The 26622-nt window shown below is 40.5% G+C and overlaps 1 protein-coding gene across 3 annotated transcripts in view; it reads left to right on the top strand.

The window, feature by feature from the left end:
• CEP76 (centrosomal protein 76) overlaps positions 1-25277 on the top strand; it is a 30370-nt gene extending 5093 nt beyond the window's left edge. For all 3 annotated transcript variants that reach the window (XM_030925980.1, XM_030925979.1, XM_010375625.2), the window contains exons 5-12: positions 665-850; positions 3038-3135; positions 7147-7275; positions 11612-11800; positions 16762-16928; positions 19439-19772; positions 23395-23612; positions 24658-25277. In XM_030925980.1, the coding sequence (XP_030781840.1) occupies positions 679-850; positions 3038-3135; positions 7147-7275; positions 11612-11800; positions 16762-16928; positions 19439-19772; positions 23395-23612; positions 24658-24796 (1446 nt within the window). In that variant the 5' untranslated portion in view covers positions 665-678 and the 3' untranslated portion in view covers positions 24797-25277. The remainder of the gene's footprint in view (positions 1-664; positions 851-3037; positions 3136-7146; positions 7276-11611; positions 11801-16761; positions 16929-19438; positions 19773-23394; positions 23613-24657) is intronic.
• Positions 25278-26622: the final 1345 nt, after the last annotated feature.

Raw genomic sequence — 26622 nt, 5'->3', positions numbered from 1 at the left:
ACTAAATTTTATGCTACTTGATTCCTGTAATTGTTTTACACTATGCTTCTTTCAGTAAAGGTATTTTGTACATTTTAGTTGTCAATATGGAAATCTTTATATTTGTAAACTAAGCAAAGTTTCAGAATATGTCTTCAGAATTTTAGATTTAAAGATGACTGAAACATTACTAAAATTTATTTTTTTCCCCTTTGAAAGATGTTACCCTAATAAGGCAATTAATAGGATAAATTGCTAGATTCAATGTGCTGTATTTTTCAGTTGTATGTTGATTATACAGTGATAATTTCTGGAGGTTAAAGGGATTTCTGGAGGTAGTTCGGGGATTAATGTTGACATACTTGAAGGCTTTTTATTGTAGTAGCATATACTTTAGTTAAGTATTTTTAAAGAACAGACTGATCTCATGAATCAGAAAGCACTGATATGCTGTAAGTTACTGGATAATTCATCACAATTTGCCAGTCTTCTGAAAAGTTAGTGATAGAAATAGGACTGTATTTGTATTTCCAGTTTTTTCCACGCTTTCTGAGACATTAGCAAATTGTTCTGTTTGGTTTTATATAAGCTTATTATTTAGTATATTCTTTAATAAAGGTATTATTTTATGTTGGCCTAACTGAATATGTAGTGTGGTATAATTTCGTTTGGATTATATTGCTAGGTGATGGAACCAGAATGGCTGATTCAACAACAATGTTATCAATAAGTGATCCAATTCATATGGTGCTAATCAAAACAGACATATTTGGTGAGACGACTTTAGTAGCATCGTATTTTCTGGAATGGCGATCGGTTTTGGGCTCAGAAAATGGAGTGACCAGTCTGACTGTGGAACTTATGGGTGTAGGTATGATGATTAATATGTCATTGTTAACCTTTTAATAGCTATGGTTCATTTGTAAATAGATTTTATATCCTTAAAATGTTTTTATAATCCAAGAGGGAAACCTGTAAAATAGAATTTCATTAGAGTTACAGTTGGACCCCAGCATCCTAGTCTTGAGACTATGTCTTGAAGAATAGTATCATTATAGCACTTCACGGTCAATCTGACCTTGTCTTAGGAGAAATGGTTTTTTCTGGAAAATGAATACAGGAATTTTGAGGGTTTTAATTTCAAGTTCATTTGATACAATGTAAGGCTATAAAGAAAATTAATATTCTTGACACACATACAAACTTATGTGTGTCCAGCCAGCACACCCTGGAATACATCCCCTTTGGTACCAGTGATTCTTGCAAAATATGGAGTAGGTGTTCTCCCAACCTTTTACAGTGTGGGTGAGTGAGACTTGGAAGAGGTAATAATTTGCTCAGTGTCAGTATCAAGTACTCCTTGAGGGCAGAGCTGGTGCCTATCTTATTTATCACAGTCTCCTTGGAATCTTGCATACTGCCTGCTGTGTAACACATATTTGCTAATAAAATGAGAAAACAAAACCTACCAATGTTTTATCTATAACATAAAATGGAATTACTTTGGTTGTGAACCTTAGTCACAGAGTTAAACCTTGCCAGTGGACAGCACAGACTTAGTAATTTAGACTTTTTTTTTTTTTTTTTTTTTTGAGACGGAGTCTAGCTCTGTTCGCCAGGCTGGAATGCAGTGGTGCAATCTCAGCTCACTGCAACCCCTGCCTCCTGGGTTCAAGCGATTATCCTGCCTCAGCCTCCTGAGTAGCTGGGACTACAGGCACGCGCCACCATACCCAGCTGATTTTTGTATTTTTGGTACAGACAGGGTTTCACCATGTTGGCCAGGATGGTCTCGATCTCTTGACCTTGTGATCTGCCTGCCTTGGCCTCCCAAAGAGCTGGGATACAGGCGTGAGCCACCACATCTGGTCAGTAATTTAGATTTTAATAAGTCATACCAAGAATGTATTTTTTTTTAAATAAAAATTATAGAAAAAGTGTTCTTTATGTAGGAAATTTATTTTCAAAGACAATACCCAATTATTTGTCTTCAAAAATAGGCCTAACATGATAATCATAGCAGTGACCTGGAAACAAGCAGATTCTGATTCACTAAAGAAACATTAAATCATTTTGATGTGAAGTATATTTGTTTTCTAGTTCTTTTCTTTTTTTTTTTTTTTTTTTTTTAAGACGGAGTCTCGCTCTGTCGCCCAGGCTGGAGTGCGGTGGCCAGATCTCAGCTCACTGCAAGCTCCGCCTCCCGGGTCCACGCCATTCTCCTGCCTCAGCCTCCTGAGTAGCTGGGACTACAGGCGCCCGCCATCTCGCCCGGCTAATTTTTTGTATTTTTTTTTTAAGTGGAGACGGGGTTTCACTGTGTTAGCCAGGATGGTCTCGACCTCCTGACCTTGTGATCCGCCCGCCTCGGCCTCCCAAAGTGCTGGGATTACAGGCTTGAGCCACCGCGCCCGGCCTTGTTTTCTAGTTCTTTAAATCCAGGCATGGATTAAAAATTTCTACTCAGCCTGTAATTTGATAATAGGAAGTGACAAATGGGAGTTACTATAAGTGACAATATAAATGCTTTCTAATTTTTAGTGTGTGTGTGTAGAGACAGAATGAGGTGTTAACAGTTGCTTTGACTTTGAATTTAATGTAAGTCTGGTTGATATTATACATTTAATGAAGATAAAACTTAAGAGTCTCAAATCCTTCAGGTCAGAAACGCTTCTTAAAACATGTTAGAAAGGCCGGGTGTGGTGGCTCATGCCTGTAATCCCACCAAGCACTTTGGAAGGCTGAGGCGGGAATATCACTTGAGCTCCAGAGTTTAAGACCAACCTGAACAACATAAGGAGCCCCCACCTCTACTTAACGAAGAAAAAGAGCGTCAGAAAGCTAAGAAAATAGTTAATCTCCTTAGAATTAAACACCTTTGTTTAAAAACATTGATTTGGTTCATTTTTAGTATGAATATTAAAGGTAATGTTGAATGTTATCTTTATTCCATGTAAGTGATGAAACACCAAGTGCCTAAGTTATTTTGGTTATACTTTGGTTGAGTAAATATATATAGTATTGAAATCTCTGAAGTTCTAAATATTTATGTTTATAGGCACAGAATCAAAAGTTTCTGTGGGAATTTTAAATATAAAACTTGAAATGTATCCACCACTCAATCAAACGTTATCTCAAGAAGTAGTGAACACACAGGTAAATAGTTATGAGTTTCTCTTTTTTTGTCTGTCTGTTTTCATAGTAGTGTATTTAACTGTTGATCCTAGAAGGCACTCTAGTTTTAGAAAATTACCATTTATTACTTTCTAGATTAGCACTCACAGGTTCACAAAAAGGATGAGAAAGAAGATGAAGACAAGGTTGTTTTTCTAGGAGAATCTGTACTCTAGTTTGGGAAATACAATGAACGTTTATTGAGACAACATAAGAATTACAGAACAGGCCGGGCGCGGTGGCTCACGCCTGGAATCCCAGCACTTTGGGAGGCTGAGGCAGGTGGATCACAAGGTCAGGAGATCAAGATCATCCTGGCTAACATGGTGAAACTGCCGTCTCCACTAAAAATACAAAAAAATTAGCCGGGCGCGGTGGCGGGCGCCTGTAGTCCCAGCTACTCAGGAGGCTGAGGCAGGAGAATGGCGTGAACCCAGGAGGCAGAGCTTGCAGTGAGCCGAGATGGCGCCACTGCACTCCAGCCTGGGCAACAGAGCAAGACTCCATCTTAAAAAAAGAAAAAAAAAGAAACAATTACAGGATAAAGCTGAAGAGGATAAAAGAGTGGAGTGTAACCTCAGTGGGGTGGGATTTTAACGTTCTTTCACGGATGTTTATTGAAAGCTTGCTGCTTGTGTCTTTTCTGCTCTGCCTTCAGGGTAGAAGCGCTTGCCACTTCTAGCGTGTATTTGGAAAGGTTTTTTTCCCTAGTTCCACTGTCAGGTTTCTGACGAATTACTTTCTTCCTGGGTCTTATAAGATCGGCAGACGTTTTCACTCCTCTGCATTAGATTTGCTGTCCCGTTCAGTTCCTGCCAGTCTGCAGCTTGGAGGTTCTTATTATCTGCTGACTTGCTGGGATGGCACTTGTGGAATGGTTCTCCTTGACTAACCCTTTACTCCACCCTGCCTGTCATACTGTTCCTTTTACAGACCTGTGGTTAGATGCTAGTGCTTCTCCCTCAGGCAAACAATGCCCTGCCCTGTTTTCTTTAAACTTTTTTTCCTTCCTTTTGTAAACTCTCATCTCCCTCTAATCTCTAGCTTCTGACATGTGTCATGGGTGGTATATATACCTGAAACCACATAGTGGAAACCAATCTTGATGTTACTCAAATAAATACCCAACCCTATGGGAGGCTAAGGTGGGAGGATCACTTTTGAGTCCAGCAGTTCAGGACCAGCCTGGGCAACATAGTGAGACCCTGTGTCTACAAAAATTTTGAAAAATCAGTCAAGCATGGTGGTACATGCTTGTAGTCCCAGCTCCTTGGGAAGCTGAAACGGGAGGATTACTTGACCCAGGAATTTGAGGTTACAGTGAGTGACTGTATCACTGCACTTTAGCCTGGGTGACAGACTAAGACCCTGTCTCTTCAATAAATGGTGTATACACACATATACATATATGTATACGTGAGGGTTTTTTTTGTTTTTTCAGACAGTCTCGCTGTCGCCATGTTGGAGCGCAGTGGCACAATCTCAGCTCACTGCAACCCCTGCCTCCCGAGTTCAAGCAGTTCTCCTGCCTCAGTCTCCCGAGTTGCTGGGACTACAGGCGCATGCCACCACGCCCAGCTAATTTTTGTATTTTTAGTAGAGACAGGGTTTCACCATGTTTGCCAGGATGGTCTCGATCTCATGACCTTGTGATCTGCCTGCCTCGGCCTTCCAAAGTGTTATACATGAGTTTTAATCATGTTATTCATATATTTATGTGACATATAAAGTAAATGTTTGGGCTCTACTTTTTTTGAGTTGTAGCTCGTTTTTTTAAATTAAATTTTATTTTTTTAGAGACAGCATCTTACTCTGACTCTCAGGCTTGAGTGCAGTGGTGTAATTATAGCTCACTGAAACCTCAAACTCCCAGCCTTAAGCAATCCACCTGCCTCAGCCTCCCAAAACACTGGGATTGCAAACATGGACCACTGTGCCCAGCCAGGTTCTCCTTTTTAAACTTAACACTATTTTATATATATTTTCTCATATTTCCACTGTCATATTTATAATTTCTAGTGACTAAAACATAAGTTTATTCTGTTTCTGATAAATTGCTTCTAATTTTATCTTTAAAATTGCACTATTAAAAATTTTAGCCAGGCTAATTAGTCTGTAATCCCAGCACTTTGGGAGGCCAAGGTAAAAGGATCACTTCAGGCCAGGAGTTCAAGACCAGCCTGGGCAACATAGGTAAACTTCATCTCTACAAAAATTTTTAAAAATTAACTGTGCATGGTGGCGCATCCCTGTAGTCCCAGCTACTGGGGAGGCTAAGGCGGGAGGATCACTTGAGCCCAGGAATTTGAGGCTACAGTGAGCCATGATCATGCTACTGTACTCCATACTGGGTGACAGAGCAAGACCGTGTCTCTTAAAAGAAATTAAAGTCAGAAATATTTATGGATCCTAAACAGGTGTTAAAATGTGCTAGACACTGTTCCAGGCACTGGAGATGTAGCTGTGTACAGGGCAGCAGACAGCTAGACAGCTTGCTCTCAAGGAGTTCAGATTTTGGTGCAGGAGAAGCAATCAGTCAGCAAACAAAATAATAAGATAGTAGAAGGTGTTTTGTGGAGAATTATTACAGGGGATATGATACAGTGGTTATTGGGTGACTGATCATAGGTCAAGTGACTAAGGTAGGGAAAGGGTCTGAACGGCAGGAAGTAACCAGTCACGCAAAGACTGGGGCTGAGCTTCCAGCATTGGGAACAGCCTAGAACAAAAGCCCCTATGGAGGAACGAAAGCCTTAGTGTGGCTGGAGTGTAGTGGGTTGGGGAGAGAGGAGAAAATGAGAGAGTCGGGCCAGCGTTCATAGGCCAAGGCAGGTATTTTGCAGTGTGATGGAGAATGAAGTGTTTTTTTGTTTTTTTGGAGACGGAGTCTTTCTCTGTCGCCCAGGCTGGAGTGCAGTGGCCGGATCTCAGCTCACTGCAAGCTCCGCCTCCCGGGTTTACGCCATTCTCCTGCCTCAGCCTCCTAAGTAGCTGGGACCACAGGCACCCGCCACCACGCCCAGCTAGTTTTTTATTTTTTTATTTTTTTAGTAGAGACGGGGTTTCACCGTATCAGCTAGGATGGTCTCGATCTCCTGACTTCATGATCTCCCAAAGTGCTGGGATTACAGGCTTGAGCCACCACGCCCGGCCAAGAATGAAGTGTTTTAAACAAGAGAATGACAGTATGTTTTGTTTTTTTTGTTGAGATAGAGTTTCACTCCATTGCCCAGGGTGGAGCACGGTGGCATGAACTCGGCTCACTGCAACCTCTTCCTCCCAGGTTCAGGCAATTCTCCTGCCTCAGCCTCCTGAGTCGCTGGGATTACAGACGTGTACCACCATCCCCAGCTAGTTTTTGTATTTTTTGTTGAGAAAGGGTTTCACCATGTTGGCCAGGCTGGGCTCAAACTCCTGACCTCAAATGATCCACCTGCCTTGGCCTCCCAAAGTGTTGGGATTACAGGCGTGAGCCACCACGCCCGGCCTGTATGATTTACTATTAAAAAATTTCTGGGCCAGGTGCGGTAATCCCAGCACTTTGGGAGGCCAAGGCGGGCGGATCATGAGGTCAGGAGTTTGAGATTAGCCTGACCAATGTGGTGAAACCCTGTCTCTACTAAAAATACAAAACAAAATTAGCCGGGTTTGGTGGCACATGCCTGTAGTCCCAGCTACTCAGGAGGCTGAGGCAGGAGAATTGCTTGAATGTGGGAGGCGGAGGTTGCAGTGAGCTGAGATCACGTCACTGCACTCCAGCCTGGGCGCCAGAGTGAGACTGCATCCCGCCAACCAAAAAAAAAAAAAAATTCTGTCTTGGGAGGAAGAAAAGGTGACTTATGATTATTGTATGGAGACTGGATTGTACTAGGGGTAAGTGTAGAAACTTCGGGAAGTCAGGAGGCTCTTATAGGAGTAGATAAATTTGTTACATATTTGGTAGTAATTAAGGATAATGAATAGGAATTGAAAAATATTTTTTTCAATTTCAAGCTTGCTTTGGAACGTCAGAAAACTGCAGAGAAAGAGCGATTATTTCTTGTATATGCTAAGCAGTGGTGGAGAGAATATTTGCAAATTCGACCCTCACACAACTCACGACTCGTTAAGATTTTTGCACAGGTTTGTAAATTATATTAGAATAATTTTATGCCTGTATTTGAGATTTACTGTTAACGTGTGTAAATTTTGTTTAATATTTATCTGTAAAATGTATTCCAAAAAATAAAAGTGTATTTGTAAAATAAAATGCTGATTTTGTAATATTTTCTTTAACTGCATAGGTGAGTGGCAAGATCAATCTATATCTTATTTTACTTTCAATGTCAATTATTGTGGGTTTTTGAAAAATCAGCTTTCTCAGGTTGAATCAATTATTGTTTTAAACCCTTTCTGAAAATATTTGATTTAAAGTAGATGAAAATCCATTTTGTTTAACTTGGAATGTGTATTTGCTTGATACTTAGTGCTAAATAATTAACCATTTGGACACTTTGCAGGTTATATGTAAATCCAGCTCTTGTGTGCAGAACCGGGGGGCTCTGGGCATATATATATTTTTTGTTAGGGTTTTAAAAAAAATTCTATATAACCGTGACCTCTAAGCCAGTGACCAGTAATGTTTAACTGAAGCATTTCAACAATATATCTCTGCCTCCATTTTTCCTGAGTCCTAAACCCATTTTTTTTCTTTTACAGACCAACATAAATTATATGGTCAGGTTCACTTATTTTTTTGTAACTCCTAAGGAACAGGTCAAATATTTTGTATATATTCAGCCTCATATAGATGCTTTCATATAAGTATAGTGTAGTATATTAAGTTTCTCCGATCCTGTGCATTCATCCAGCTTTACCCTACTTTCCCTAGATTTTGGAACAGGCCAAAAGTGGTTTAGTTTCCAGATAGGGAGCTTGGGAATGAGAGGTTGACTAGAGGTGGGAATAAGGGAAATGGCTTCTGACTTTCTGATAGCACTGTTTATATACTGAATGACTGGTTGGCAAGGTAACAACAATATCAGGACAAGGGCAAGGAGAAACCAATCAAAATATAACTGGCTTCCTGGCTGGGCGCGGTGGCTCACGCCTGTAATCCCAGCACTTTGGGAGGCTGAGGCAGGTGGATCACCTGAGGTCAGGAGTTTGAGACCAGCCTGGCCAACATGGCGAAACCTTGTCTCTACTAAAAATACAAAAATTAGCCAGGTGTGGTGGTGTGCATCTGTAATCCCAGCTACTCGGGAGGCTGAGGCAGGAGAATCGCTTAACCTGGGAGGCAGAGATTGCAGTGAGCCGAGATCACGCCATTGCACTCCAGCCTGGGTGACAGAGTGAGACTCTGTCTCAAAACAATAACAACATCAAAAAATATACACACATATATAAATGAATACAGACACACATATATAAATGAATACAGACACACATATATAAATGAATACAGACACACATATATAAATGAATACAGACACACATATATAAATGAATACAGACACACATATAAAAATGAATACAGACACACATATATAAATGAATACAGACACACATATATAAATGAATACAGACACACATATATAAATGAATACAGACACACATATATAAATGAATACAGACACACATATATAAATGAATACAGACACACATATATAAATGAATACAGACACACATATATAAATGAATACAGACACACATATATAAATGAATACAGACATATAAAAATGAATACAGACACACATATAAAAATGAATACAGACACACATATAAAAATGAATACAGACACACATATATAAATGAATACAGACACACATATATAAATGAATACAGACACACATATATAAATGAATACAGACACACATAAATGAATACAGACACACATATATAAATGAATACAGACACACATATATAAATGAATACAGATGCATATTTAAAAACTGGCTCCGCGCTGTCTATATAAATGAGGCGGTTATTCATTGCCACGTGGAATTAGAACCAGAGAGGGCTCAGGATGGAGTAAGGCAGTGAATCAGAGAAATGGTAGGATCAAAGAGGAGGAAGAAGTTGGGAGGCACTAAGGAAGTCAAGGAAGTGGGGTTTTCTTTTACGAAATATTAAATGAATTCCTCTCTCTGAGAATTCATTGTAAGATTTGAACCGTAGAAGGTAATTTAGTCTCATAGTAACCATATAAGATTGTCAAGTGGCCAGGCATTGGCTCTTTTTGTAAACAGTAGGAAGGTTAGAGAAGAGGACACTCTTTTCAAGGCCAAACAGCAACTCAGTCATGGCAAAGCCTGTATTAAATTGGAGTTTCAACTGGTGCCTTTTTGGTGTATGCCACCTCTTTCCATACACAGAGTAAATAAAATGCTGATTTAATTTCGATTCGCCAGACCTGTTTCTTGCTGCTGCTTCCTGTATTTGACTAGTTATGAAATTAAAGAACAACAGTATAAAGCAATCTAATTATAAAAACAATATTGTTTTCATAGATGAAATATATATAAATACATATATATATAGATGATATACAGATATACCCTGCCTTTAGAATGTAAAACTTTTTCTAGAGTGTTTTTTGAAATTTTGCTTTCAATTGACTTGGTTAACAATTTTTTATTTTTTAGCTTGTGGGGATATATTTAGATAATATTAGAATATTGCTATAATAAAACAATATATCTTACATTCTAAGATGCTATTGATGATTGACTTAGGCAAATGCTTCCACTTCTTATGTGCTCATCTTTTCTTGCCTGTTAGTGGATTTGTAAGAATAGGAGTAACAGTCCTACACCTCAGTCCTAACCAAAGATCTGTAGATTCACCGTGGCCATCATACTTAATAATTCATTATTCTTTTTATCCTTTGTTAGCTGGTTTTGCTATAATATAATAGTAATCCATTGATGCCTTTTGAACTTTTTAGTGCAAAAAACCTTAAAATAAGTTACAGAAATTGAACTTCAAGGCCACTAGGTTTTAAGAAAATGTTGTAAATCACTTGAGGATTGAGGATATCCTTTTAATATTTAGTTTGTGATTTCAGGACTTAGTATTCTTATACAACACTAGATTATTAGTAATGCTAAGTTCATGTAAAAGAAAACCATAGTTCTCTATATCCCCCCCAAATTAGAATAATAATCCTCTGTTTTAAAAATCATTGCCCTCTAGGCCAGGCAGAGTACCTCATGCTTGTAATCCCAGCACTTTGGGAGGTTGAAGCGGGCGGATCACTTGAGGTCAGGAGTTTGAGACCAGCCTGGTCAGCATCGTGAAACCCCATCTCTACAAAAATACAAAAATTAGCCAGGTGTGGTGGTGCACACCTGTAATCCCAGCTACTCAGGAGATTGAGGCACAAGAATCGCTTGAACCTGGAGGGGTGCAGGTTGCAGTGAGCTGAGATCATGCTACTGCACTCCAGCCTGGACAACAGCGAGACTGTCTCAAAAAAAAAAATTGATGCCTTCTTCTGTTGAGAACTATAGGTATGAGTGGAATCTATAGCCAATTTGCTCTGCAACATAAAAATTCGTGATCTTTCTCACTATAATCAAATGTAAATAAGTGAGTTTTTTTTTTGTTTCCTTGTTGAAGTATGGGACTATATTGGAAAAAGATGTTTTGGTTATGGAGAAAGACATCAGTGGTTCTGATAATTCAAACAGATGGTGTTTCTGTTGGCTGGGTTAGATCTTATGTCCTGAGGAGCCCTATCAGAGAGGGTAGGTCATCCCCAAATCTTGAATAGTAAGTGGCCCTTTTACAGTGCCGTACCAGTAACCATGAAGGTAAAGAGATTGTGGGCTTTGGTAATACTAACTGTAAAATCACAGTGGTAGACAGTCATCAGAGACCTATATATGCATACAAGTTACTCAGCACCAACACCAAGATATATCCTGTATTTAGAACGTAAAACTTTTTCTAGAGTGTTTTTTGAAATTTTGTTTTCTGTTGACTTGGTTAACAAATTATTGTTTCCTGTGGATCTCTAAATTTGAGGCCCTAACGGAAACAAACTAGAACCAAGCTATGATCATTTCTGTTATATCAGCCAATCAGAAGAGTTATTTGTTCTGTCTGGCTATATATTGTTAAATTCTATATGGTAATGTGAAAGAATATTTCAGCTTAGAGCACCTCTCCCTCCCCTACATACCTGCCCACACGTTTCTCAGAGGAGTTCTTATTGCCACAGCCTTTGGAGTAAAACAGCTCAGAGTTAGATAGCTGTAGCTCCTCAGTTTTCATCTATAAAATGAAAATAATAGAGATGAAGATTAAAGGAAATTATATACACAGCACTTTGCAGCCTAATACCGGATACAAGGTAAGTACTCAATCAATGGTATGCTGAATTATTTTATCCTACATTAATGTATTTGAAAAAAAATTCTATAATTGGGGATGATTAATATGTCATTACAGATGTTTTTCCCCTTTTCCCTAGGATGAAAATGGGATAAATAGACCAGTCTGTTCCTATGTTAAACCACTTCGAGCTGGACGACTTCTTGATACTCCAAGGCAAGCAGCAAGATTTGTTAATGTCCTTGGTTATGAACGAGCCCCTGTTATTGGAGGAGGAGGTAAACAGGAGCAGTGGTGCACTCTGCTGGCCTTTCTCTGTAGAAACAAGGTATTATACACACATAATAGAATTAAGTAGCAGTATATCATAGTTATTCTGAATTTGTAATCCATTTGTAAAATAATGCTTTAGGAAAATGTACATGTAGTCAATCCTCTGTACCCACAGGTTCTGTATCTGTAGATTCAACCAACTGCAGATCAATAATATTTATAAAAGTAAAAAATAACACAATAATAAATAATAGTACAAATATAAAACAATGGAGTATAACAACTGTTTATGTAGCATGTACATTGTATTGAGATTTTTAAGTAATTTAGAGGTGATTTAAAGTACATAGCAGGATATGCTTAGGTTATATGTAAAATACCATTTTGGCTGGGCACAGTGGCTCATGCCTGTATCCCAGCATTTTGGGAGGCTGAGGTGGGTGGATCACCTGAGGTCAGGAGTTCACGACCAGTCTGGGCAACATGGTGAAACCCCATCTCTACTAAAATACAAAAAATTATCTGGGTGTGGTGTCACGTGCCTGTAATCCCAGCTACTCAGGAGGCTGAGGCAGGAGAATTGCCTAGACCTGGGAGGTGGAGGTTGCAGTGAGCCAAGATTGCGCCATTGCACTCCAGCCTGAGGACACAGCAAGACTCCGTCTCAAAAAACAAAACAAAACAAATACTATATACCATTTTATACAAGCCTGGAGTATCCATGGATTCTCTTTCACAAGGGTCCTGGAACTAACCCCTTTGGGCACCGTGAGACAGCTATGCTGTCAACTTGACCACGTCAGAACCTTGTTCTATTTTTCGTAACAAATCAATACACAAAAAACTCAGCATCTTTATTTTCTCATGTGGTTTCTTATTTAAGTTATTGTGATTTCTGTGATGTAGGGACCTACAAGTACTAAAGTGTCAGAAATCAACTTACAGAATGAATTAGAGACAGCACCAGGACCAGACCATGGCTTTCTGGTACTATTGATGTGTTGAAATTTGCTCAGATAATACATCTTTAAAAAAGAGAAAACGGGGCCAGGTGCGGTGGCTCATGCCTGTAATCCCAGCACTTTGGGAGGCCTAGGTGAGCAGATCACCTGAGGTCGGGAGTTCGAGACCAGCTTGACCAACGTGGAGAAACTTTGTCTCCACTAAAAATACAAAATTAGCTGGGCGTGGTGGCACATGCCTGTAATCCTAGCTACTCAGGAGGCTGAGGCAGGAGAATTGCTTGAACCTGGCAAGCAGAGTTTGCTGTGAGCTGAGATTGCGCCATTGCATTCCAGCCGGGCCAAAAGAGCGAAACTATCTCAAAAAAAAAAAAAGCAAAAAGATAAAATGGCAGTACAAAATGAATATAGAAAAGAAATCTTCAATGGCATGCTATTTTGTTTAGTTTTACATACAAATGTATATTTAATTACACTTTTTGAATGACTTGATTTCAGTAAACTAATTTTATAGATTATGGGATATTTCCTAATCTGTATTCTAAAAATGTTGATAGTATGATAACAAACAAGTAAAACTATCTTTAGGCTGGGCGCGGTGGCTCACGCCTGTAATCCCAGCACTTTGGGAGGCTGAGGCGGGCGGATCATGAGGTCAGGTGATCAAGACCATCCTGGCTGATACAGTGAAACCCCGTCTCTACTAAAAATACAAAAAATTAGCCAGGCGTGGGGGCATGCACCTGTAATTCCAGCTACTCAGGAGGCTGAGGCAGGAGAATTCTTGAACCTGGGAGGTGGAGGTTGCAGTGAGCCGAGATCACGCCACTGCACTCCAAACGGGGTGACAGAGCAAGTTAAAATATATATATACACACATATGTGTGTATGTATATGTATATAACAACAGCATTAACAGTAATGGTGAAACTTTACCCATAATTCTATTCCCAGTTTATCATTTCTTTTTATATTTTTTCTCCCATGTATGTATCATTTATTCCATAATTATAATTAATGTAAATAAATTTTTGTATCTTGCTTTATAATTAAGCATTATGCTATGAACATTTTTCTATGTGTTGCTACAATCTTTCTGATTTCTTTTTTTTTTTTTTTAAATGAGGCGGAGTTTTGCTCTTGTCGCCCAGGCTGGAGTGCAATGGCACGATCTTGGCCCACTGCAACCTCCGTCTCCGGGGTTCAAGCGATTATCCTGCCTCAGCCTCACTAGTAGCTCGGATTACAGGTGCCTGCCACCACCCCCAGCTCATTTTTGTATTTTTAGTAGAGATGGGGTTTCACTATGTTGGCCAGGCTGGTCTCAAACCCTGGCCTTAGGTGATCTGCCTGCCTTGGCCTCCTGAAGTGATTTCCGTTTTTTTAATGAGTGTTTAAGTTTTATTGAGTCAATATACAAAATATACTTAACTATTTCCCTATTGTTAAGTTCCCTAACTGCCAAGTTCGGGTCTTTTTTTTATTCAGTGGGTTTGTTGTTGTTGTTTGTTTTCTTTTGTTTTGTTTGGGACGGGGTCTCGCTCTGTCACCCAGGCTGGAGTGCAGTGGTACGAACCCGGCTCACTGCAACCTCTGCCTCCTGGCCTCAAGCAATTCTCCTACTTCAGCCTCCTGAGTAGCTGGGACTACAGGCATGGAGCCACCACGCCTGACTTTTTTTTTTTTTTTTTTTTGTATTTTCAGTAGAGATGGGGTTTCTTGGCCAGGCTGGTCTCGAACTCCTTGCCTCAACTGATCTGCCCGCCTCAGCCTCCCAAAGTGCCGGGATTACAGGCAAAAGCCGGCACACCTGGCCGTAAAGTTAAGCTCATTTTTAATTTTTCGATGTTACCGTGAATGAACTTTTACATTGACTATCTTTGCAGATATTATTATTTTACTTTTGAATTTTCTTTAGGACAAAATCTCAGAAATACTTGGGTCTAAAAGGTTGATTAGGCCACATGCAGTGGCTCATGCCTATAATGCCAGCACTTTGGGAGGCCAAGGTGGGTGGATCACTTGAGGTCAGGAGTTCGAGACCAACCTGGCCAAAATGGTGAAACCCCGTCTCTACCAAAAATACAAAAATTAGCTGGGTGTGGCGGTGCACACCTGTAGTCCTAGCTACTCTGGAGGCTGAGGCAGGAGAATCGTTGGAACCTGGGAGGAGGAGGTTGTAGTGAGCCAAGGTCACGCCACTGCATTCCAGCCTGGGTGACAGAGCGAGACTCTATCTCAAAAAAAAAAAAAAAAAGTAAATTAAAAAATAAAAGATTGGTTATTAAATTTTTGTAAAGTCACTTTAAGAATTATAAAATGCTGTTTGTTTTCTTACAGTTATTTTTTTTTTAAAAAACTGTAGCACCACCAATGCAAATTTTTGGAGAAAGAAATTTCTTGGCCAGGTAAGGTGGCTCATGCCTGTAGTCCCAGCACTTTGGGAGGCTGAGGCAAGCAGATTGTTTGAGCCCAGGAATTCGAGACCAGCAAGGGCAACTTGGCGAAACCCCGTCTCTACAAAAACACAAAAAATAGCTGGGCCTGGTGATGAGCGCCTGTGGTCCCAGCTATTCAGGAAACTGAAGCAGGGGAATCGCTTGAGCTAGGGATGACAAGGCTGCAGTGAGCTCAGGATGTCAAGGCAGCAGTGAGCTGAGATCACGCCACTGCACTCCAGCCTGGGTGACAGAACTAGACCCTATCTTGAGGGGAAAAACAGAAAGAAAGTTCTTCATTCTGAAACTCAACTCAAATAGTTATTTTTGCTTTTGCCTGTAGTTTTCGTACACTTAAATAAAAAATTGTAGCCATACTGTTTAATATCTTAGTAATTTTTTTCACAGAACACAGTATCAGATCTTTTCTTTCTTTTTTTTTTTTTTGTATTTTGAGACAGTCTCTCACTCTGTTGCCTAGGCTGGAGTGCAGTGGCATGATCTCAGCTCACTGCAACCTCCGCCTCCCGGGTTCAAGTGATTCTCCTGCCTCAGCCTCCCGAGTAGCTGGGATTACAGGCACACACCACCATGCCCAGCTAATATTTTCTGTTTTTTTATAGGTCTTTATAACTTTTTAAAATTGAAAGTAATATAACCACATCAAAGAAAATCTGGAAAATAGAGTGGAAAATTATATATAACCTCCCCAGTAGTAACCATTGTTGGCATTTTGTTGTTCTTCTTGCCAGTCATTTTTCCTATATATATTTTTTTCTTGAAATTATCACATATAGATACTATCAGTCATTGGTTGAGTGTTTTCCATTTATTTGCATTTCTTGCTGTATGACTTGTTTGCTTGTTTGTTCATGTCCTTCAGCTATTAATCTATTAAAATATTCCAGGCTGGGAACAGCTCATGCCTATAATCCCAACACTTTGGGAGGCTGAGGCAGGAGGATCACTTGAGCCCAGGAGTTCAAGAGCAGCCTGGGTAACACAGTAAGACCCCCATTTATACAAAGAATTAGCTAGGTGTGGCGGTGCACACCTTTAGTTCCAGCTACTTGGGAGGCTGAGACAGGAAAATCACTTAAGCTTGGGAGGTCAAGGCTGCTGTGAATAATGTCACCAGCCTGGGTGACAGGACAGGCAAAAGGCTGTCTCAAAAAAAAAAAAAAAATCTACTTTTCTTTCTATGTTGTGTGAGTTCTTTATAAAACTTTTTTTTTTTTTTTGGAAACAGAGTCTCATTTTGTTGCCCAGGCTGGAATGCAGTGGCGTGATTGCAGCTCACTGCGACCTCTGCCTCCCGGGTTCCGGTGATTCTCTTGCCTTGCCTCCTGAGTAGCTGGGACTATGGGTGTGCACCACCACGCCCAGCTAATTTTTGTATTTTTAGTACAGACGGGGTTTCCCTATGTTGGCCAGGCTGGTCTCCAACTCCTGACGTCAAGTGATCCACCCGCCTCGGCTTCCCAAAGTATTGGGATTACAGGCGTGAGCCACTGTGCCTGGCCAATAAATTTTTATTATAATTTTGTATTTAAGTATGTAATGAGGAAACAATATGGAAGAATGAATACTTCATTTTAATTTGTCTTATCTTCCAGGGTGACTGTGAAGATCACGCGAACCTTCTGTGCAGCCTTCTTCTTGGATATGGATTAGAAGCCTTTGTTTGTGTTGGGACCAAGGCAAAAGGAGTGCCTCATGCTTGGGTTATGACTTGTGGAACTGATGGGACCATCACTTTTTGGGAGAGTTTAACAGGACACAGGTTAGTCTACTAAGTGTATAAGGATATTAAAATGAAGTTATAAGTTTTATTTTTTTTTGAGACGGAGTCTTGCTCTGTCGCCCAGGCTGGAGTGCACTGGCACAATCTCAGGTCCCTGCAACCTCTGCCTCCCAGGTTCAAGCCGATTCTCCTGGCTCAGCCTCCCAGTAGCTGAGATTACAGGCACACGCCACTGCACCTGGCTGATTTTTGTATTTTTAGTAGAGAAGTTTTCACCATGTTGGCCAGGCTGGTCTCGAACTCCTGACCTCAGGTGATCCACCCACCTCAGTCCCCCAAAGTGCTGGAATTACAGGCGTGAGCCACCGTGCCCAGCTTAAGTTATAAGTATTTTAAATTATAAGGGTTTTTTGTCCATATTGATGGTACTTGAAGGTACGTGTTGATGATTTTAGTTAGAGCCTTTTTAGTGATTACGTAAAAAAGTACTTCAATTATGGCAGCTAAGTAAATGAACTCTAAGAAAACTTTTACCTCAAATATTCTTTACCAACATGATGTTGGTAAACAGTAAATTATATTTACTAGCTGTGTTTGATTAGCATCTTTTTTTTTTTCAGTTCTCTCTCTTTTTTTTTTTTTTTTTTTGGCAGTGTCTCACTCTGTTGCCCAGGCTGGAGTGTAGTGGCACAGTCACAGCCCACTGCAGCATCCCCTTCCTGGGTTCCGGTGGTCCTCCTACCTCAGCCTCTTGGGTAGCTGGGACTGCAGGTGTGCACAGCCATGCCTAGCTAATTTTTTTGTAGAGATGAGGTTTTGCTGTGTTGTCTGGGCTGGTCTTTTTTTTTTTTTTTTTTTTTTTTTTTTTTTTTTTTTTTTTTTGAGGCAGAGTCTCTCTCTGTCACCCAGGCTGGAGTGCAGTGGCCGGATCTCAGCTCACTGCAAGCTCCGCCTCCCGGGTTCATGCCATTCTCCTGCCTCAGCCTCCCGAGTAGCTGGGACTACAGGCACCCACCACCTTGCCCGGCTAGTTTTTTGTATTTTTTAGTAGAGACGGGGTTTCACCGTGTTAGCCAGGATGGTCTCGATCTCCTGACCTCGTGATCCGCCCGTCTCGGCCTCCCAAAGTGCTGGGATTACAGGCTTGAGCCACCGCACCCGGCCTGGGCTGGTCTTTAACTCCTGGGCTGTCACGGCCTCCCACAGTGCTGAGCCACCACGCCTGGCCGGCATATGTTTTTTTCTGATAATCATCCCTAAGCCTGAAAATAAGTTCAAGTTGTAAATCATTATTTCTTTTTTAAATTTGATGTGGTTACCATCTCCATGTTGGCAATCCACTGGACACATTTTTTGAAGTACTTTAGCCTGTCATTAGATTTTTTAGATTTTGAAAGAGCTGAGTACCTCTGTTGTAGGACTTCCTCCTTAGTTCAGCTAAGAGCTGGGTCCTTGTCACACGGCCACGAAAAATTAGGCTTGTAGGCAATTTGAAGGGGGAGAAAAATGGAATTTATTGGACAAAAAGGAAAAAAACTGGGAAACAGGGACCCTCCACAAAGCCATAGTGCCTGCTAGTGTGCTTCCCGCCTGGCGGATTGACTTTCAGGTTCCACTCAGGAAGAGGAGGGGCCAGGCTCCTCCCCACTGCAAATTGCTCGAACTTGTGTGGCTCCACCCCAGTGTGCACTCCTCCCAGTGCACAGGCTGGTTGGAGTTTCTCTGGGGACCCCTTTCCACCTGGCTGTCTCACTTCTTTCTTCCTGGAATATTCTCTTTCCTTAGCTTATTTCTTATAATTGTCTTTCAATATTCATTATTCCTCTCTGGCTATTCGCAGTTTTTCCTTTATCTTGTCTTCAAATGTATGTGTTCTAGAGGCCCAGCCATGGGCCCTCTTTTCATTTCCCTGAGTCCTTTTTCTCCCTGGTTGATAATCATGCCCAGTAATGTTTTGGTTAGTTGTGCCTAAAAATGCATAACCAGATTATTTTAATTATGTTATCTGAGGCAAACTTTTTTGATTTTTTTTTTTCTTTCTTGGAGATGGAGTTTCGCTCTTGTTGCTCAGGCTGGAGTGCAATGATGCCATCTCGGCTCACTGCAACTTCTGCCTCCCGGGTTCAAGCAATTCTCCTGGCTCAGCCTCCCAAGTAGCTGGGACTATAGGCACACGCTCCCATGCCTAGCTAATTTTTGTATTTTTAGTACAGACAGGGTTTCACTATGTTGGTCAGGCTGGTCTTGAACTCTTGACCTCAAGTGATCTACCTGCCTTGGCCTACCAAAGCGCTGGTATTACCGCGCCCAGCCTTTGATCTTAACAGTATACATAGAATGTATTCTGTTGTTTCGAGTTGGTTTCAGTATTGTAAGATGTACCATACAATTAATACAGAGTAATCAAATTGTGGAAATAAAGAAAAACAAGTATTAAACTCTAGTTCTGAAAAGTAGTTATGGCCTTAAGTGTTAGAATAATTTTCTCAGTAAGATGCTGCCTTCTTAAGTTTTAAGTTCTCATATATAAAATTATTTAATTTTTTTAGGTACATCCATAAACCTACCAATCCTGATGAACCTCCAGTTGCTGAACAGCCCAAACCACTGTACCCATATCGAACAATTGGTTGTGTTTTCAACCATCAGATGTTCCTGGGAAATTGTCAACCCTCTGATGCAGTAGAAACCTGTGTATTTGATTTGAATGATGAATCCAAATGGAAACCCATGAGTGAGGAAGCAATTAAATCTGTGTGTGCTCCTGGAGCTACAACATCCCTTCCTCCCTTTCCACCTCTGTGTGCATCCACAATTGACGCATCAGTAACAAGTAATGAAATTGAAATGCAGCTGAGGCTTCTAGTGTCAGAACACAGGAAGGTAATTCACACTGAAACAGTTGTAGTTTCCTACTTCTTTTCATTTATGTATTTATGTATTTATTTTTTGGTGTGTGTGATAGTGCCAGTCACTATTCTAGACCTGAACAAAGCAACTACAGTCCCTACTATTATGAAGCTTATAATTTTGAAAGTCGTGAGAGTTTAAGTTCTGAGACTCAAAAATCTCCAAATTAATTCTTATAAAAAGAATTACTTTCTCCTAGAAATGAAGAATGGTGAACTTGTTCACATCCCTTAGAGTCAAGATTTTTGCTGAATACCACTATTTGGATTTCCTCTTTGTGAAATGCTTATTCGCATATTTGCCCCTTTAAAAATCCTGGGTTAGGCTGGGCTTGATGGCTCACGCCTATAATCCCAGCACTTTGGGAGGCTGAGGTGGGTGGATCACTGGTGCCCAGGAATTCAAGACCAGCCTGGGGGATATGGTGAAACACTCTATTATTTTTTAAAGAAAAAATATGTAGGCCGGGCGCGGTGGCTCAAGCCTGTAATCCCAGCACTTTGGGAGGCCGAGACGGGCGGATCACGAGGTCAGGAGATCGAGACCATCCTGGCCATCTCTACTAAACCCCGTCTCTACTAAAAATACAAAATAAACTAGCCGGGCGAGGTGGCAGGCGCCTGTAGTCCCAGCTACTCGGGAGGCTGAGGCAGGAGAATGGCGTGAACCCGGGAGGCGGAGCTTGCAGTGAGCTGAGATTCGGCCACTGCACTCCAGCCTGGGCAACAGAGCGAGACTCCGTCTCAAAAAAAAAAAAAAAAAAAAAAAGAAAAAATATGTATACTGGGTCATATTTTTTTCATATTCATTTTTCTCCCCAGGTTGGTTTCTATTTGTTTTCATATTATACTCAACTGAGTAGATGTCTGGCTTTAATCCGCATTTCCCTGATTACTTATGAGATCAAGCCTCTTTTACTTTTATTTTTATTTTTATTTTTAAGATGGAGTCTCTCACTCTGTCACCCAGGCTGGAGCGCAGTGGCATGATCTTGGTTCACTGCAACCTCCACCTCCCAGGTTTAAGCAATTCTGCCTCCGCCTCCTGAATGACTGGGATTATAGACATGTGCTACCATGCCGCCAATTTTTGTATTTTTTGTAGAGATAGGGTTTCACCATGTTGGCCAGGCTGGTCTCGAAGTGATCTACCTGCCTCAGCCTCCCAAAGTGCTGGGATTACAGTTGTGAGCCACTGTGCCCAGCCAGATCAAGCCTCTTGTCAAATAGCATGTAGATTTCCTTTGTAAAGTGCCTTTAAGAAGATATAAAAAGTATTAAGTCATAAAGGAAAAGATTGTATCTTAAAGACTTAAGTTCATCAAAAGAAAACATTAAGAGATTGAAGCTGTGGGGTGGGAAAAGTTATTTGTAACACATATCACCAACAAAGGACTAGAATCCAAAATTCCTACAAGATTTATTTCTAATTCGCCTTTTAGGGTTCCCTATTCCAGTCCCCACCTTGGGTGAGCCTTGTTTTCTATGTTCTTTGAGGCTGTCAAAGGCAATCTGATTTATCAAACATGTTCTCTGGGTTCCCAGTTACTCTTAGCTTTGGCCTCTAATACATTTCTTATTCACTTATCAAAGCATTTAAATATATATTTTGGAAAACTTGGCGTTTGTAATATGGTTTCAGCAAGAGTTGGTCAGGATACCTCTGGTCCATTATATTGCTGGAAATGAATGGCCCTTATTACTTTTTCTTTCCTTCCATCACTTGTATTGCCTTTAGCTTTCTTTTCATAGGTTCTGCTTACAAATAAAAGCAATATCTTATAAGAATTACTTTTGGCCAGGTACAGTGTCTCACGCCTGTAATCCCAGCAGTTTGGGAGGCTGAGATGGGTGGATCGCTTGAGCTCAGGAGTTCAAGACCAGCCTGGGCAACATGGTGAGACCCTATCTCTACAAAAAGTACAAAAATTAGCCAGGTGTTGTGGTGCATGCCGGTAGTCCCAGCTACTTGGAGGCTGAGGTGAAAGGAGCCAGGGAGGCGGAGGTTGCAGTGAGCCGAGATTGTGCCACTGCACTCCAGCCTGGGTGACAGAGTAAGACCCTGTCTCAAAAAAAACAAAACAAAAAAGAAAGAAAGAATTACTGTTTATAGAAAAAGAAAACAAAGCTGTGACGGATGCCAGTGTTGATCACTATTTAAGTTAAGGTGCCTGTAAATCAGCAAAAGTTCACATTTTGCCACAGGAGAAGCATTGTTAATCATGGACCTTTGAGACCATTTGTGACGAGTTAAAACCTTGAATGTGAAATGAGGAAATGTCAGAGATCCATTATGATAATCAAAATATCTAGAATTTTGAGAATTTTTTGTATTTGTAACAATATTATTTTTAACTTTATGTGTCTAGATATCAATAGATATCATTTGGTGTTAGAAATGGAATCATGGGTTGGGTGCAGTTGCTCACGCCTGTAAATCCCAGCACTTTGGGAGGCCAAGGTGGGTGGATCACTTGAGGTCAGGAGTTCGAGACCAGCCTGGCCAACATGGTGAAACCCCGTCTCTACTAAAAATGCAAAAATTAGCCGGGCTTGGTGGTGGGTGCCTGTAATGCCAGCTACTCAGGAGGCTGAGGCAGGATAATCACTTGAACCTGGGAGGCAGAGGTTGCAGTGAGCCGAGATTGCACCACTGCATTCCAGCCTGGGCAACAGAGTAAGACTCTGTCTCAAAAAATTAAAAAAAGTAAAAAATAAGTGGAATCACGTGTTTTTAACATTCCATAGAAATATGTTTTAAGCTCCCTAGGGGCCTGTAAAATGTGTTCATCTTTTTATCTCTTACAGTATATAAGTTTTATAGAGCACATGTTCAGTATATATTTGTTTAATCACATATAGAATTAATTTGTTGACTTTTCTCACCTCTGCAGTTCAGTGAAGAGTCAGTCTAATAAACAGATTCATTCTTACTAAGCTCTTTTTTTTTTTTTGAGATAGAGTCTCGCTTTGTCGCCCAGGCTGGAGCGCAGTGGCGTGATCTCGGTTCACTACAAGCTCTGCCTCCTGGCTTCACGCCATTCTCCTGCCTCAGCCTCCTGAGTAGCTGGGACTACCGGCACCCGCCACCACGCCCGGCTCATGTTTTGTATTTTTAGTAGAGACAGGGTTTCACCGTGTTAGCCAGGATGGTCTCAATCTCCTGACCTCGTGATCAGCCCACCTTAGCCTCCCAAAGTGCTGGAATTGCAGGCATGAGCCACCACGCATGGCCTAAACTCTTTAAAGTTAAGTAAAATATCTCAAAATATAAGAATTATACCTGTCCTCCATATTAAGGCTATTTCATATAGTATTTTGTAGTAGATATTAGAGTAGTACAGGATTTGGGGACTTCATGAACGTCATTGTTTTGAATATTTTTTTGGTTATTTCTCTAAGAAGTAAAATCTGATCACCTATAGTTCCTTTTATCTGATTTTTATTTCTATGCATCCCTATAATTATTATTATTAAAATATTATGATAGCTTTTAAAAATCTTTTCTTGGTATACATTAAAATAATCAACATTTTTATTTAGTTGGTTTTGAAAATATTTTTGTATTTCACTTTTTTTCTCTTGATTGCTTATAGGATCTTGGCCTCACTACTGTTTGGGAAGACCAGCTCTCCTACCTTTTATCACCAGCTTTGGCTTCTTATGAATTTGAGCGTACAACAAGTATTTCAGCAGGCAATGAAGAATTTCAGGATGCCATAAGAAGGGCTGTACCTGATGGACACACATTTAAAGGGTTCCCAATACATTTTGTGTATAGAAATGCAAGACGTGCATTTGCCACATGTCTTCGGTAAGGTGTAATTTATGGAATCCTTTTTTCAGTTTAAGAATCTTAAGAGATCAGTCTGGCAGGGTTTTTTTTATTTCGTTTTTTTTTTTTTTTTTTTTTTTTTTTTAACTCAAGGTCTTGCTCTGCTGCCCACGCTGGAGTATAGTGGCACAGTTACGGCTCACTGCAGCCTTGACCTCCTGGGCCCAAGCGATCCTTCCACCTCACTCTTCCAAGCAACTGGGACCACAGGCATGTGCCACCATACGTGGCTATTTTTTTAAAATCTTTATTTTGTAGAGATGGGGTCTTCCTATGTTGCCCAGGCTGGTCTTGAACTCCTGGGCTCAAGCAGTCTTCCCACCTCGGCCTCCCAAAGTGCTGAGATTGCATGTGTGAGCCATTGCACCCAGCCTAATCTGGTGGTTATTTAGGAATGACATCCGAGTCACATGGGAGCTTTTACAGTGACTTACCCTCCTTGCCACAGATTTTGATTCATTTGGTCTGAAATGTAGCCCTAGATAGTCTGGGATTATTTTCCCAGTGATTTTGGTGCAGTCTCAGGTATCTCTGATTTTGTTTGGAATATAAGGCAATAGTCTATAATGTGAATAGCTTGACCAAAATTATAGGGTGTTTGATAGCAGAGACAGAATTTGAAAAAATTATTTTATTTATTTATTTTTGAGATGGAGTCTCAGTCTGTCACCCAGGCTAGAGTGCAGTGGCTCAGTCTTGGCTCACTGCAACCTCTGCCTCCCGGATTCAAGTGATTCTCCTGCCTCAGCCTCCCAAGTAGCTGGGATTACAGACACCTGCCACCATACCTGGCTAATTTTTGTAATTTTTAGTAGAGATGTGGGTTTCACTATGTTGGCCAAGCTGGTCTTGAACTCCTGACCTCAGGTGATCCACCTGTCCCGGCCTCCCAAAGTGCTGGGATTACAGGCATGAGCCACCACGCCTAGCCTGAGACAATTATTTGAAATACTGATTTACTTGCAAATAAGGAATTAAAGTGTATAGTCACTTCTTAATTGAATAATTTTTTTTTCTTAAATAGATCTCCTTTCTGTGAAGAAATTATCTGTTGCCGTGGAGACCAAGTGCGACTGGCAGTTCGTGTCCGAGTGTTTACTTACCCTGAATCTGCATGTGCTGTTTGGATCATGTTTGCTTGTAAATATCGCTCGGTATTATAGGGCCAATATTTATGTAAGAATTATACCTGTGTGTAATTAGAATTTTACGCATTGTATATTATTTAGCTATTTAGAGGTTTGTTATTTTAAAATCACAATCTGGCTTGAATGGCGTATTTCAATTTTGTATATACTTGACTGGTAATGTTTAAAAAAAAATCATGTGTTCCTTTAAAAATTAAGGCTGAAAAACTTGTATAAATCTCCCTGGAATTTAGTATAAATTAAGTGTATATTCTATTTTAATAAATGCTACTTTGTTTACAGTTACCAGTAGTTTAAATATTAATATAAAATGCATTCAGTTTTCTTTACACTAACAGGTAATCAAAGAGATATTTGTCTAAGGGTTTGAGCCCTAGAAAAATCAATATGATCATTACTTTTCCAGGTTAATGGGATTATTTTATACAAATTAGGAGAAATTAACCTCATGACAGATTTATTTATTGCATTGGCAAAAATAAATGTTGATGAATTATCACTTTTTTTTTTTTTTTTTTTTTTTTTTTTTTTTTTTTTTTTTTTTTTTTTGAGACGGAGTCTCGCTCTGTCGCCCAGGCTGGAGTGCAGTGGCCGGATCTCAGCTCACTGCAAGCTCCGCCTCCCGGGTTCACGCCATTCTCCTGCCTCAGCCTCCCGAGTAGCTGGGACTACAGGCGCCTGCCACCTCGCCCGGCTAGTTTTTTGTATTTTTTAGTAGAGACGGGGTTTCACCGTGTTAGCCAGGATGGTCTCGATCTCCTGACCTCGTGATCCGCCCGTCTCGGCCTCCCAAAGTGCTGGGATTACAGGCTTGAGCCACCGCGCCCGGCCAGAATTATCACTTTTGTGGTTTATTCCTGGCCCTTGGGATATTTGAGACTGTCCAGAAATTTATGGTTGGACCTTGAAGCAAGAATAGGAAAAAACTATTACCAGAAAAGCATAACTATTAATAACCTCATATGAAAGTACATGAATCATTTAGAAATATTTATCAGTGTGATTCGTTGTAAAAATGAATTGGGTATTTTAGAAAAAATTTATTATACCTCTTTGTTATGATACGGATAAATTGTGATCTTGCAGTCTATCACTGATTTTCTGTGGTCAGAGGATTCATTACTAGCCTCTTCATGGATTCTATCTTCTGAAACCTTTTTTCTTTCTTTTCATTGTGTTAAAAAAGTCAGCATATATGTGACTAATCTAAATGAGAGATTGTGTGAGACCACAGAAAACAAGCGTATGTGAGTGACTCCATACTGATTTTTGTTTTAAAATTGAGCACATTTTAAAAGTTTTTTAAGGCTCGGCACAGTGGCTTATGCCTGTAATCCCAGCACTTTGGGAGGCCGAGGTGGGTGGATCACTTGAGGTCAGGAGTTCATGACCAGCCTGGGCAAAATGGTGAAACCCTGTCTCTACTACAAATACAAAAATTAGGCTGGGTAGTGAGGTGAGATCATGCCATTGCATTCCAGCCTGGGAGGCAGGGCAAGGCTGTGTCTCAAAAAAAAAACAAAAAAAACAAAAGGCTGGGCATAGTGGCTCACACCTGTAATCCCAGCACTTTGGGAGGCCGACGTGGGTGGATCATGAGGTCAGGGGTTTGAGACCAGCCTGGCCAACGTAGTGAAACCCTGTCTCTGCTAAAAATACAAAAATTAGCTGGGCATGGTGGCATGTGCCTGTAGTCCAGCTACTCAGGAGACTGAGGCAGGAGAATCGCTTGAACCCGGGAGGCAGAGGTTGTGATTAAGCCAAGATTACGCCACTGCACTCCAGCCTGGGCAACAGAGCAATACTCCATCTCAAAAAAAAAGTTTTTAAAAAATTAATTT

The sequence above is a fragment of the Rhinopithecus roxellana genome, chromosome 21 (assembly GCF_007565055.1).
Source record: "Rhinopithecus roxellana isolate Shanxi Qingling chromosome 21, ASM756505v1, whole genome shotgun sequence".
Classification (NCBI taxonomy): domain Eukaryota; kingdom Metazoa; phylum Chordata; class Mammalia; order Primates; family Cercopithecidae; genus Rhinopithecus; species Rhinopithecus roxellana.
This window is presented reverse-complemented; position numbering and strand designations above follow the sequence as displayed.